A 14,698-nucleotide genomic window follows, 5' to 3' on the forward strand; every position below is an offset into this window, starting at 1 on the left:
AGGATTAGGATGGAATTAAGATTGGGGTTGAGGATTTGGAATGAAGGAATTAGGTTGTAGGGCTGTTTGGTTGTAGGAAGGATCGTTTTAGGCTGCAGTCAAGGATTCAAGTCTCAGTGGGATGTCCCGCGGGACACCGGAACGGGATATCATCCCATGTGTCGGGACGGGATCATCCCGCTAGCATCCTAATGTCCCGATTGGGACGTCTTGGGACATCCTTTATTCTAAGTATCGGGACGAGGTGGGATGGCGGTCATCCCATTCTATAAAAAAATTGGGACAGCCTCATCTCATGAGATTTAAAAAACCCTGGCTACCGTAGATCTGTTTTGATAGGTAAAGAACAAGCAAATAAAAGACAGAAATAACCTAAGTAATCACACCTAGGGTTCTACGCAATCACACGTAGGAGAAGGCAATCACACCCTCAAGAAAAGCATAAAGCTGAATTCTGAAATGTTTTATTTCTTCGGCTGCCCAAAAACCAGTACAAGACATAATATATAAAGCACTAAACCCTAGACTCTAGAGTCCAGACTCTTCCAAGCCAAAGGAAAACCTAATAAAGGGAAGTTTGAGCAACTAATAACTTATAAAAATAAAGATTCTATGACTCTAGAAAACCTGGAGAATCTGGAAACCTCGAGCAAATATAAAAATTGCAGATTTACCCCTGACAACCAAAATTTCAGATTTACCCCTGACACTCAAGTTACTGAAAAACAAGACCAAACATAAACTAATAAACATAAAACTGTCTTTGGACTGAATATCGAACTACTCAAGCTCTCCAAGCAAGCCCAAATTGTCATATTCATGAGTCTTAGAATCTTTTTTCCCTTGCCTTTTGTAAAACTTTCCATCACACTTCCAGCCTTGTTCCCCATCATCTCTCCCCGGACACCGGCGAGTTAAAAGGATCCAACTTCCGGCGGGCACAATAAAAGTGATCCAATGGAAATCAGGAGGAAGAGGGAGGAAAACTTGATGATCTTTGGTGGAGGCTCATAGGAGAGGGAGAGGGGTATATATAGAGGATCTCCTAGAGTTTTGGCAGCCCTAGGAGTCCTATTCCATGGTGGACCCAGTGGAGAAGAAGACTCCCTTTGGGAGTTTTCAACTCAGCCTTTTTTTTTTTGTGTTTTTCTTTACTTCTTTGAGATTCGTGTGGCCCCTTGTTTTTGATCAGGTTATCACAATATTACACAAAATACTCTAAGATGTTAGATAATAGATTTTTGGCTTTTTTGTTTTTCTTATATTTTTTTTCAATTATTTAGAAATTTTTTCGATCTTTTGGCCACAATGCCAAAACTTTCAGCGAACCTTTTGAAACCATTGAAATAGAAACTCTACAAGCCTAACCGAAATTGAAATTGAAACCGAATTTTCAGACCTTGCTTTTCTGTCATCGAGGAGCAATATTTAAGTATATGATTTGTGCTAGCATGCAGCCTTCATAATACAACACAAATTTCATGACTCATACAATATTCATATTGGACTCTTTTGGCCTATGCTAGAAACTATCAGTTCATTTTGGCTAATACAATACTAAATGTTGCAGTATTGGTTGATACAATTCTACACAAGTGTTCTTATATCCGATATGAACTGTTCAACCCCAGTAATTTCAACAATGCAACCTTTGGACCTTAGTTACTTGAATTGGGAGTTGGTGCTATAGCTGATTTTGGTCTAGGAGCAGAGAAGCAGGGTTTTTAAAAAACTTTTGAGTACAGGAAGTGCTTAATAAGTGGGTGCATAATGAGACTGCAAATAGGTTTTCAAGAGTTTGTGGCACTCTAAATAAAATAAAAATTTATGACTATGTAGTTTTGGATAACTCCTTTTACTCCAAAGTGCGCTTCACCTTTTCTTTCAATATTATCTTAGCTTTGAGTTGGAAGTGTTTACAGTAGTCTTTTCATCTATGTGTGTCATGTTGGTATAGTGCCCTGTGTCAAATTATTCTCTATATCTTCTTCAAGACTTTTTCAAACCCCAATACTTTTGATTGGATGAGCTTAAACTACATAACAAATGATTTAAGTCCTATTTTCTGGTTTGCCTTGGGTGTTTCATGTCAAACATAACCATCCTACATTAAACTGACTCGAAACAGTCATATTTTACTGATGGTGAAATTGATGTTATTTTATGGAGCAGAATTCTTCTATATGTTCTTTCAATAATGTCTAAAGGATGTGATGCAGCCTAAGCCACGCTTTGATGGAAAAGAGAGAAGGAAGACGCACGAAACAAGAGAACAACAAAAGTAAGAAAAAACTCTCTTTTGGAGTTTTGATTCAATAACTAAGAAAATAGATTGACTATAACATTGGCTATAAGGGCCATATTTGTAGATGAAAAAAGCCTAACTAAATGCCGAAGCAATTCGAAACAAAACAACAATCCGAAACAAAATAGGACTTCCAATTCATCTAGGATCCTCCGGCTCCTATTGACCTGTCAAATGATAGAATTTGACCATAAAACTGGCTGTGACGGTGAGGCATCAGACTCATAGAGCACGAAAAGAACTTTTCGAATTGGGGTCTTATAAGTGATTTTGATATCGGATGAGAAAGTTACGCCTATTTGAGTGTGGTAGGGTCAAAATCGACAGGGTCAGGTGCAATCAGCTTGATTTCTTGCTCTTTTGGGCCCGATCTATCAAATTAAGATATTTATCGGCTAAGAGGTCTACATCAAGATGCAATGTATGGTTTATTTTACTATGAATTCTTTTTATAAATAATGTCTAAGTAATTGTGCTATTTCTGTGTGTATAAAACACATGTATGTGATAGTCCTCCCCAGCTCTATGATTTCATGTCTTTTCAACATTTGCAGTATCAACTTTTTCCTATCATATTGCATCCATATTCGATTTCTATACCCATGCTTCATAGTCTGCAATTGTGTCAACTTGGGTTAGTCCATCTTTACCGTAGGCTAGAGTTGATCCAAACTGGCCAGGGGTTTTCTAGCTTGATTTGGATCTCCCATGAACAAAAGTCATGCCTATAATTTAAGCCCCAGATCTGATTCATTCAAATGGTGGACTGGGTTATTTTGAGCCCTTTTAGTGATATGTTGGCTAACTCTAATTCAACAGGTACATCAAGGTTTTAAATACTAGTACTAAACCCCATTTGGATTATCACCCGAAACAGTACCGGGTATTAGTATGGTACCCAGTTGCGATGGTCAAGACTGCCAGGATCACTAAGAAATGAACAGCAAAATTGCAATCGATAGAAGTTGGTATGGACCACTGGTGCGAACCGATATGGACTAGTATGGCTGTTATATGCCAGTCCATGGTGTCTTGGGGTCCATTCTAGTACAGTCTGCCATTTTTATTGCACAACACAAGTGATGCCATCCTGTTTTGCTTGTTTTGAAACCTTGGGTTATATGTTCAGAGCAAATTTGGTCGGGTACTAGTCGCATCCGGTGACCCATTTATCCTACCTAATGTTTCAAAACTACCTATCTTAAAATTTGTTAGCACACTTGAGAATGTTGCTGCCGATAGCCATTAGAATTCCCATGCCATGCACATTGGGTAATCTACAGGCTTCCATTGGCTGGTTCTCCTATATCTGATGCTGAATTACTGATCCTTTGCTAATGCAGCAAGTTAGCATACTCACTAAGTTATTAGACTTCTACAAATTAAAGTCATTTATCATCACTTTGCATTAAAACATTGTCACGCTAATGCTATTGGTAGGGTCACTATTCGATATATTTGACTCAAAAGTTGCTAATGCCATTTTCATGTACTAGGAAGTGATCAAAAAGCATGGAAGGAAGGTCTTAATTTATTCACATATCTCACACTTGCTTAGCAGCACAGATATATTTTAAAATTTTACACTTGAGGTCCTCCCTGTTGTTGCAGATGAGGCTACATAAAATCCTCACCAGTGAACTGGTGAGGCCACATAATCCTCACAGGAGAACCAGTAAACAGGATGAGCATCCTCAAGGTCCACATATATGACCTGGCCAAAGGTCAACATAAATCCTCATCTTTTGAATGAGGCCACATAGCACCTAGCCAGGTGTCCAAAGAGATCCCTTCAGTAATTAAAATGGGTGCCAAAATGCTAGCCACTAAGGGGTCCTCATATATATATATATATATATATATATATATATATATATATATATATATATATATGTATGTATGTATATATATATATCTTTCATGTATGATATTAGTTCTCAATTTTGAAAAGGATTTCGCAAACATAATATGGAAGATATATTTGAAAGTTTCAAATTGAAGCTCAGATGTTTTCATAACCAAAGAGCAAAGAAACATATTCATGATTCCATATTCACACGAATGAGCTCAAAACATCAATTGGAGGACTCAACTGTAATTTCATATTAGCAAGTATCAATATTTTTCCAAGGAGTAGCAAGTAAGTATTATTCGTAGATTTAAAAATGAAGGACACCTTTAAAATCCAGAACAAATTATTGATCCAAAAATCCAAAGGAACATTTGAGTTCACTAGTGTTCTAGGTTTTCTGATATATACTTAATTTGAAGATGTACGAAAGCAATCTTTATCTATAAGCTTCATAGGCCAAAGAGAACTTGGGTTCAAAGGTCCTTCTAAAGGGCTTTCATAAGTTGCTGAATTTTAGGGTTTCAAAGAGATATCTTGGTTTAGAGGGCTTTGAATATGAGGTTAACAAGCATAAAATCTAACTTGAATCAAGAGGTGATAGATGAATTTTATCTAGGAAACCTTAGAATCTGAAAATTGATTTGATGATGAAACCAGGTTTACCTCAATTGTTTGGTTTACAAACATCTTGCACATTAGTACTTTTTGAACCAACTAGCAATACGATTTACTGTGATCCAGAAGGTAGGGAATTCTGATGGATAATTGAGTTATTAGAGTTCTGGAGTTTGAGTTATTTGAGACTACAAATGGGAGGGGAATCAAAACAATAAGGAAGCCAGCCAAAGCTGGACTATTGTGGAAGCTTTTGGTCAATCAGAAACGTGGAAACAGGGAAGAGAACTTCCTATAATGTCAAACAAAAAGTTACGTGACAAACTATGCAAGTCCTACGTAAAAATTAATGGTTGCATATACTTAATCCAAATAACTTATTTTTAATACATTATTGATTATTGGCTGCATGATTTTGCTTTTTTCCCTTCACTCAAATTTTTATAACTATGTCAAATTCCGCTAGCTACCATTCCATTCAAAATTGATTCATAATTGGATATACATTAGAATTTTAAAATATAATTTTCTAATCCTACCCCTATCATATTGGGTTCATTAGTAGCCAGCAAATCACAAATAACAAATCTAAACCCATATTGAGCCAACTGCAAACGAGGTAACATTGGTTGGGACACACGTGAACTTGAAAGGAGCTCAAAGACTCAAAACCATCACCTTAATTCCAAAAAAAATTAAGTTACTTACCTTATATATCCAGTAAAATCCTTAACCTCTTGTCTAGGTTTTTCTTCCTCTTCCCACTCTCTTGCCTGTTCATTCCTCTTCCTTAGCCGATCCTCCTTTCCTTTGGCTTTATTTATAGGCAAGTACTGGGGCCCTAGACAACTCACCTACTTATGTTCGTTACCTAAGTAGGTTGGGCCTTTGGTCAAGTAAATGTGTTAGTTGGGGTCAGGAAGTCATGCAGGTGAGGACTTAAGGTGCATCCTGTATCTCTTAAAAATTGCTTTTGTGACTTTTAAAGCAAAAAGAACTTCCTAGCAAAATAATTGTTTAGTAACATTCTCTGACAAGTGATTCTACCTGAAGAAAATTTGAATAGAGCACTCCTAAGAGAAGTTAGAAAACCAAGCTTCTAGTTTTTCTTTTTATAGAGAAGCAACACCGAACAGTCCCTTAGCTGCTAAAAGTGCCAAAACAACTCTTATTTAAGTCGAATGAATGTCCTTGTTTTCATTTTATTTTCATGTCTATTTACGTTTACCTAAGATGTCATATATAAATAAGGAAGTACCTTCCCCCTCATCCAGCACACATCCCCCCCCCCCCCCCCCCCCCCCGCAAGTTCAATAAAAATACTCAAGCACTCAAATTCCTTAAGAATTGAAAGTTGGTTTCTCAGTTTTATTGCAAACTATAGACTTTTAGCATTGGGTCAAAATTTTAACTTTGAAATGCTAGTCTATTTCTTAAATCTTGAGTTTTTAAAAATTTTATTTTGACAAACATTGTTAAATCCAAAAGTCTGATAAATTATTCTCCAAGGCACAGCACAGTTTCAGTATTATTCAGCACTTAGCACATTCATAGAAGGTTTATATTTCAATATTACACACATCCGTACATATTTTTTTTAAAGTACAAAAGTGCTGTGGCAATACCTATCACATCCTTTTCTATTGGTGAAGGAAAAGGTTCTACAAATAATTTGCTGTTTCTGCCAGCAATATGTGCGCCTATGGTTGATTTTGGTATAAACTGCTGTCTTATATGCATGTAATTGAAGCTATTTATGTAGAACCTGTTCTTTGGGATCATATTTAGTTCTGAATATATTCTTATTTATTATTTTTAATTTTGGTCACATTGTCATCTTATTTGACTATGAGGTTTGCATGATTGTACTCTAGATCACATCTTTTATATGACTCATCATTCCTCTGTGATTTCTCTTGCAGACTTTGGGTAATACTATTCCTAAATGGTTGAGACGAACCAAACCTATTAAGAGGATAAGCAAAAGTCTGGTTAATCATCTTGGATTGACACTAACAAGGGAAGATATACGATCAGTCGTTGATCTAATGGAACCTTATGGTCAGATAAGCAATGGGATTGAACTTTTGAGCCCCCCGCTTGATGTAAGCTACAATACTAGAATATTATTGTATTTTCATTAGATGTATAAATTTTATTAGACTATTAGTCTTTATATTTCCGGTATTTACAATTCTATTTCATATTATTGCTTACCTTCTATCAAGGTTTTAAATCCCATGAGATGGGGCTGTCCTGATTTTTTCATAGAATGGGATGCGCTGCCGTCCCGCCTTATCCCGACACTTAGGATAGAAGATATCCCAAGACATCGTGATCGGGGCATTGGGACGCTAGCGGGATAGTTCCATCCTGACACATAGGATGGTATCCCATTCCGGTGTCCCACGGGACATCTCGCTGGGACTTGAATCCTTGTCTTCTATTATATGTGATATTAAGTAGACTGTACATGTCTGACTATAGCAATTTTTCCTATGCATGGTAGATTCTTCATTTCCTGCTTTATTTTGGTTATTGGAGTCTTGGAGACAAGGTTGGCGGAACCGATACCGGTGGCTGGATCGGTCGGCCGGCGGTACGATACGGCACGCCTCTGTTCCGTTCCGAACTGAGGCGAACCGACGAAGGAAAACACGGACGAACCGAGGAAGAAAAAGAGAGAGAGAGAGAAATAGAGAGAGAGAGGGAGGAAGAAAAAGAGAGGAGAATCCGTCGGAGGGCAGCCGTGACCGTCGGACAGCGAAAAGGGCTCCCGCGGCTCCGCGCGGGGAACAGAGGCGATCCGCCCCTGTTTCTCGGGGCTTTTTTTTAAAAAAGCCTTTTCAAAGTGAAGTCGGCAAAACCCTTGCTGGCTTCACTTAAGTGAAGCCGGCAAAACCCATGCCAACTTCACTTTGAAAAGGCTTTTTTAAAAAAAACCCCGAGAAACAGGGGCGGATCGCCCCTGTTCCCCGCGCAGAGCTGCGGGAGCCCTTTCCGCCGCCTGACGGCCACGGCTGCCCTCTGGCGGCCCCTCTGGCAGATTCCCTTCCCTCTTTTTCTTCCTCCCTCCCTCTCTCTATTTCTCTCTCTATTTCTCTTTTTCTTCTCTGGCACCGGCATGTGCCATTTTGCATGCCGGAACCGTCTCGATTCTCCGCCAGGACGGTTCGGCATGCCCCGTACCAGACGGTTCAATCCGGTACGGCAATCCTTGCTTGGAGATGTGTTGTTAAACCACCACTAAACTTTGCTTATTGCAGTGTCCATTTACAGTCATCAAGTTATTAGCATGGTAGCTAACCATAAATGTTAATGTTTTATAACTTTATTACAATATAAAATCACAAGTTGACAATTATCTAAGTATCCATCCCTGATTTGATATGCTTCCTTATGATCACATGGTCACGGGACACCATCTTAAAATTTATACGTTAAAGATAAGAATTCAACTCTAAAGAGCTACAATGCAAGTGACTTTTTTTTTTCCATGCCACAATTTGTGCGAACCTATCTTGTACCCATATTTCATTGCTACTTGTTAGCCCTTATATTGAAGTATTTGTTTTTACTTTTTAACAGTATTTTGGATTTGTTATTTAGGTGAGCTTATCAGGTGCAGATATAACTAAGCATTAAATATAATAGTGAAATATTATTCATGTCTAGTGTTTGCAGAGCAACCAATAAATAAAACAAAAGTGATTTTGTGAGTGTCATTCATAGTAATCTGTAATGGTCAACATGATGTTGTTCTCCTACTGTAAAATGGTGAACCTCTTGATTTGTTTCTTTATATGGTCTGTTTTTATGGATTTTCTCTAATATCAAAGGACAAATTGGTTCAAATTTTAAATTTGCTGCAACTTGTTTAGTAACTAGTCTTGCATAGAAATATTCATCCTGTCTAGACTTGAGTAGTGCTTAGGCCATATCGTGTTCATTATGTGATGTCTACATTTCTATAGCGAAAGCTGAACCTAGGGTTATGTTCCTTTGATCAATGGACATCATATGATGAAGTAGAAAATATACAAGCTCTTGGAATCTGCTATTAGGTTAACAAAATTGAAAGTTTCTGTTTTTTTTTTTTTTCCTAATGGCTTGTTATACGTGGCTGTATGTTCATCATAAAGCCCCACTATAATCTCTTTCGAGCAAACCATTCCATATTGAAGAGGTTGATACTGTTCTTAACTTGGTATCAAGTTTGGCTGTGCCAGTACCAAGATCCATTCTGGTTGACCAGCAGCACGGTTCGGTATGCCCCTATGCCATTCCATGCCTAGCCCAAATCAACATAGCAGAGAGGGGGAGAGGGAGAAGGAAAGAGAGAAGGAGAGGGAGAGGGAGAGATGGCATTCGAAGGCCGCTGAGGCCACCAGCACTGCTATCGAGGTGATGGATGTCTGAATTGATCGAAACGATGGCTTCAGTCCCCTTTTTGTTTTTTAATTTCACCCAAAATCGCACAAAAAAAAGCTGACTGCACCTGATAAAAAAAAATGAAATAGGAGCTGAAGTCCCTATTTCGGTGGATTCGGATATCTGCCATCTCGACAGCGGCAATGATGGCCTCGACGACCCTCTGGCTCTCCGGAGGCTTTCTCCTCCCTCTCCTTCCCTCTCCTCTCTCCTTCTCTCTTCCTCTCTTTCCTTCTCTCTCCTCCTGTCCTCGTCGGTGTCTTGTTTTGAAAGTTGGAATCAAGGTCCACTGTACCGGTATCAAACCTCATACCGGTCCACCCATACCGTACTGATACCGTATCGTACCGACACACGGTACGCTTCGGCGTACCGGTTCGATATCGGTACAATTTTTTTTTTGTTTCATTTTTCTTGGGTGTTCAAGTTATTAATTCATAAATACAACTCCAAAATTATATTATATTGTATATTATTGACATATTTGGGTTCAATTTTTGAGTTCGGTAGCAATAAAGGGATTCTTGATCCAAAATTTTAAATATATATTTATTTACATTATATTACAACTATATCATCCTAAAATTAAAAAATATATATATAAATGTGCATTAAAATATATCTAAATTTTTAAAGTACAAAGCACAAAAAATGATGTACTAACCTCAAAATCTACTCTGTATTTAATATCTTATCGAGTGTCTGTGATGCTTGTAGATATCTGGATCATTAGCATAATCTGGAAGAACATCAGTCCAACCCTCTAACCAAGATGCACTGTACTCTTGAATATTCATCCCATAAGGCATTCTCTCTGGATTGTGAGATATCTCAGATCTTTCACTCAAACTCTGGCTCTGAGAAGTATCCTTGGAATGATGGTATGGCTGTGGAGGAGCCCATCTGAATATGTCGGTAGCAAAATTTGATCCGTAAGATGCTCCATGCTGCATAAGATAGTAACCACTAGAAGACGATATCTCGGATGCACCATATTCATATGGATCATAAGGTGGCTACGGATAATAAGATCCATAATGCGAGGATGATCCAGATACATCCATGGATCCTACTCCATGTGCAAGATCGTCTGCAGCTGCATCGTGTGCTGGACGACCTCTAGGAGCCCGTCGTCTATATGAAATCGGCTTCCCACGATCTCTACCGACTCGTCCACCATGGTACCTATCTTATGTGGTATGTATAAACTGAAACTCACCAATGAATCGAATATCATCCTGCGGCTGTCTCATAAGCAGTAGTCTCCTGTCCTCCAGTTTCTCCCTGATCATCAGATCCATGATTACTATTACCAGTATCATCATCACTCTCTCTGATCTCCGAATCTGAGCCAGATAGCTCCTGTACTCTCGAGAGTGGTGCACGTGCAACTGTCTTTTCTTTTCTCCCCTTTGTGTCTTTCTGTGACTGAGTTTTCTGTGATTAGGAGGATGGATGTCTTCTTGCTGACTGCCGACCTCGTCTAAACATCTGTCGCTCGAACCTCTATGAGGATGTATCGGACATCGAGTCATATGATGAATGAGTCTCATGTCCCCTCAGACTGTGGCTGATCAGCTGGAACTTTATGTGGAATATTTCTTTCTGTCCATTATCTTGGATCTACCCTGATCTCCCTAGCTACCACACTGGCTGGTCGTGGAGGGGACCCCGCCTCATCAAGCTCTGGCTCCTGTTGCTGATCTGCAAGCCATCCGATGATCGGATCGTCATCTTCGTCAGTATAATCTAGTGTCGGATCAGTGACTTCAGTTGTACTTCTTCCTGAATGTATTTTAGCCTAAATCTCAGATTGTAATGAACATATATAAGATCACTGAGGTGTTTTTTTGTCAGATGATTCTCTGTTTGCTGTGGATAAGGGTGAAAGTCGATCAATTGCGCTCACAGCCACTAGTAGAGACCGTCTGGAAAAGAATACGGACAGTCACATCTCTCAAATATTCTGCAGACATTCCAAAATGAATCCATCATTTAGCTGCAAAAGCAAAATTACATATCCAATTTTATGATATTATTAAGCAAAATTACATATCAATCCATGCTGCTCATTATTGATAAGTACTTTATCTGGATTCATCTGTTTTTTGCTTACGGCAGCTGATGGAACTCCAAAGTTATCTGATCCCTCTTTAAATTGTTTCGTCTGTAAAAAAATATATTTATTAAATTTATAAATATATTGTTGAGTACAGATCGAATTCAGTTGAATAATCACATTTGTTTTAAACTAGCATATCTCTTGCAGACACAACGATGCGATTTCTGGATTGAGCACCATCTTATATATTACATTACGAAGAACAGCAAGAAGCTCGTTATCCATATCTATCCTAGGAATGGTATACTGGAATCTTGGATTCAAATAATAAGCTGCAGATAAATTTTATAATTGATTAAGTACACTTTTACAAGCATAAGAAAAAAATATTTTAAAATATTTTTGAATCCGTGCTTACCGACTAGATACAAATCTCTATCTATCTGATAGTTCCAACGGTGCTCAATGATGTTAATGAATTTTTGAGCATGCTTCGGATCATTCTCACCGATCTGTTTCTTTGTCCTCTCCATCATGTAATATAAGAAGTCCATCTAGGGGTATCTTTTACTATCCACGACGTGAAGCACCTCATATAATGATTTAATAGCCTTCACTACCTTCTCAGCCCGCTGTCAGAATGACTGACTCATCATCAAATTCTCCACATGACTTTTATCAGTGTCGGCCCTCGCATATCTGCTCTCCTGCCACTCGGCACTGACAAACATTTGACATAAGGCTGCTTTCTTCTGAAAAAGACTATCAAGTGCTATGTAGTTGGTAGCAAATCGTAGATACCCGATCTTAAGATCTCCCTCCCAGTATACGTCCGCATCAATGAAAGAATCCATGTGTGATTATAGATGAATTTAGTAATAGTCTGGGCAATCTTCACTACCTGCTGCACTCTATGAATCTTCGCCATATTCATCAATATAAGATCAATGTAATGTGTAGCACATGGGGTCCAGTATATCTGCGGTCGCTGCTCAATCAGCAACTCTCTGGCAGTTTTATATTGTGGTCCATTATCTGTGATGACCTGCACGACATACTGCTCACCCACTGAATCAATCACCTCCTCCATCAGACCAAAGATATATGTGGCATCGTGCATCTTATCTGAAGTATCAATTGATTTATAAAAAAATATTTTTTCATCATAGTATGTCAAAAAATTAATGATGCTCCATCCAATAGGATCGGTCCAACCATCATACATCACTGTCAGTCCGTATGTAGGTCATTTATTCTTATAAGAAGCAATCCATCTTTGCAGATCTTCTTTGTTACTGTCAAAAAGCTGACCATAGATGTTCTTAGATCCTGACGGATCTACACCTTGGCCGACAGCCTCTATGGCTGAAATGGCAGATTAATAGTAAGGATTGTCTGCTACATTTACTGGAATATGGTTGAAATAAAATCATGATCCAATAGTTCGCCATATATCCTTCTTCTGATCTTTTTTCATCATAGTGTCAATCCTCTGCTGCTTTGAATCCTTGCTGGAAAAAATATGTGGATTCAAATCATGGATGGTGGCTCCTGCTGGAATATCTCTGGAGGACCTCCTACTGCTAAAAGTTTCCAACAAAGATGACATGCTGTGTCTGCTTCCTCTACCACCAAGCTTTCTGACTGAGGTAGTCCTCCTGAACTCAAATTCTCCTCCATCGGTCGCTGATCCAGACCCCGATTCGTAGTATGATGGTCCAAATCGCTCTCTATATCGGACCATCTCCTCCTGTCGGTATTGATCAGTCAAGCTCGTCTGAATGGCAGTCTCAATCTGTATGTCCTCATCATTTGGAGCGGAAGCCTTCTCTAACTCTCTAGAGTGATAAGGTGGCTCTGCAGTTCGACGGTCCACTTCCATCCTTTTCTGCTGTCTTTTTTTTACTGCTTTCGAATCAGCAAAGTACTTTTTCATCAACTGTCGGACCTCCTGTGGGCATTTTCGATACATGGACACATCAGGATAACCATCAGTCAGGTGCTGCTTCAACCTAGTCATCCCTTCTCTTTTGAACTCTGTGTTGCATCATTTGCATCTCCAATAATGTCGAGTCGAGAGCATCTCGTCATGATTTCAGCTAATGTCACGCTCTGAATCTTTCTTCTTACTCATTTCTGCAAGTATAACAAAATACGACAGTTTAATAATTATTAAAAAATATTATATATAAATTAAAAACTTATAAATTTAAAAAATATGTTATATGCTTCAAATAATATTTTTGAATTAACTGTAATATAATACTAATTTTACATATTTTTTATTTGATAATATTTTTTATTATTTAAATAATTACAAAAAAAATTAATTTCAAAAATTTCAAAAAAAATCGAGGTTAGATTCAAGTAGCTTGATTGCTTGAATCATTTTAAACATGATTCTGAAACTCTGATTTTTTATTTTTTTAATTTTATTTTTTAATAATTTTTTGAGTAAATATATATTAAAAAATATATGTAATTAATTAAAATCAACGAATATCATGCTTTAAATTTTTTTTCTGACAAATATCTGCAAGTATAACAAAATACGGTAGTTTAATAATTATTAAAAAATATTATATATAAATTCAAAAAAAATTTAATAATAATTTTAAAACTTATGAATTCAAAAAACTATGTTATATGCTTCAAATAATATTTTTGAATTAAGTAAAATATAACATTATTTTTACATATTTTTTATTTGATAATATTTTTTTATTATTTAAATAATTATAAAAATATTTTTTAATTTCAAAAATTTTTTTAAAAAATTGAGGTTAGATTTAAGTAGCTTGAATCATTCTAAACATGATTCTGAAATTCTGATTTTTTATTTTTTTGAATTTATTTTTTTACAGATAAATATATATATAAATATTTAAAAATATATAATTAATGAAAATCAACGATTTTAGTGTCATCATGTAGATCTTCCAAAGATTTATCACATATGATCAAATCATACCAAAATCACAAAATTTTGGCATGATTTTCTCTTATTTTCATATTTTTTCGTTCTTATCCTTTTTTTAACAACAAAAATATAAAAAATAAAATATTTACTAAAAGAATAATACATTATCTTACTTTCGATCAAAAATTAGCATCTCCTCGAATTAGTGCTGCAATTTGACGGAATTGTTCTCTTTTTCTTATTTTTTTGGCGTCTCGTTGAGTCTTAGATGAGCTCGGGAGTTCTCTGAGAGCTCTCGAGTCTCTCAGAGAAGACAACCCACCTGGGCTGTCACTAAAAGACAGCCTAGGCCCCACCCCACTCCCCCTCACTCCGCCCCCCACTTTTCACGTGAAGGATGTCGGTACGGTTCGGTTCACGAACATTGAACCGACCCGATCCATATCACCCGATTTTGGGTGGTATAGAGCCGAATCGTGCCGAACCATCCAGTTCGATGCGGTTCGGAGGTGG

At 37.5% G+C, this 14,698-nt stretch overlaps 1 protein-coding gene and 1 pseudogene across 2 annotated transcripts in view; one reads left to right on the top strand and one right to left on the bottom strand.

The window, feature by feature from the left end:
* Positions 1-14,698, top strand: part of LOC105048932 (probable inactive ATP-dependent zinc metalloprotease FTSHI 5, chloroplastic) — a 72,419-nt gene that overhangs the window by 26,574 nt on the left and 31,147 nt on the right. The window contains exon 12 of one of the 2 annotated variants that reach the window (XM_010928433.4): positions 6,695-6,877. The exons of the other annotated variant lie outside the window; for it this stretch is intronic. Within the exon in view, the coding sequence (XP_010926735.1) occupies positions 6,695-6,877 (183 nt within the window). The remainder of the gene's footprint in view (positions 1-6,694; positions 6,878-14,698) is intronic. 2 annotated transcript variants of the gene reach the window in all.
* LOC140859476 (uncharacterized) lies at positions 9,887-13,300 on the bottom strand (annotated as a pseudogene).

The sequence above is a fragment of the Elaeis guineensis genome, chromosome 7 (genome assembly GCF_000442705.2).
Source record: "Elaeis guineensis isolate ETL-2024a chromosome 7, EG11, whole genome shotgun sequence".
Lineage (NCBI taxonomy): Eukaryota > Viridiplantae > Streptophyta > Magnoliopsida > Arecales > Arecaceae > Elaeis > Elaeis guineensis.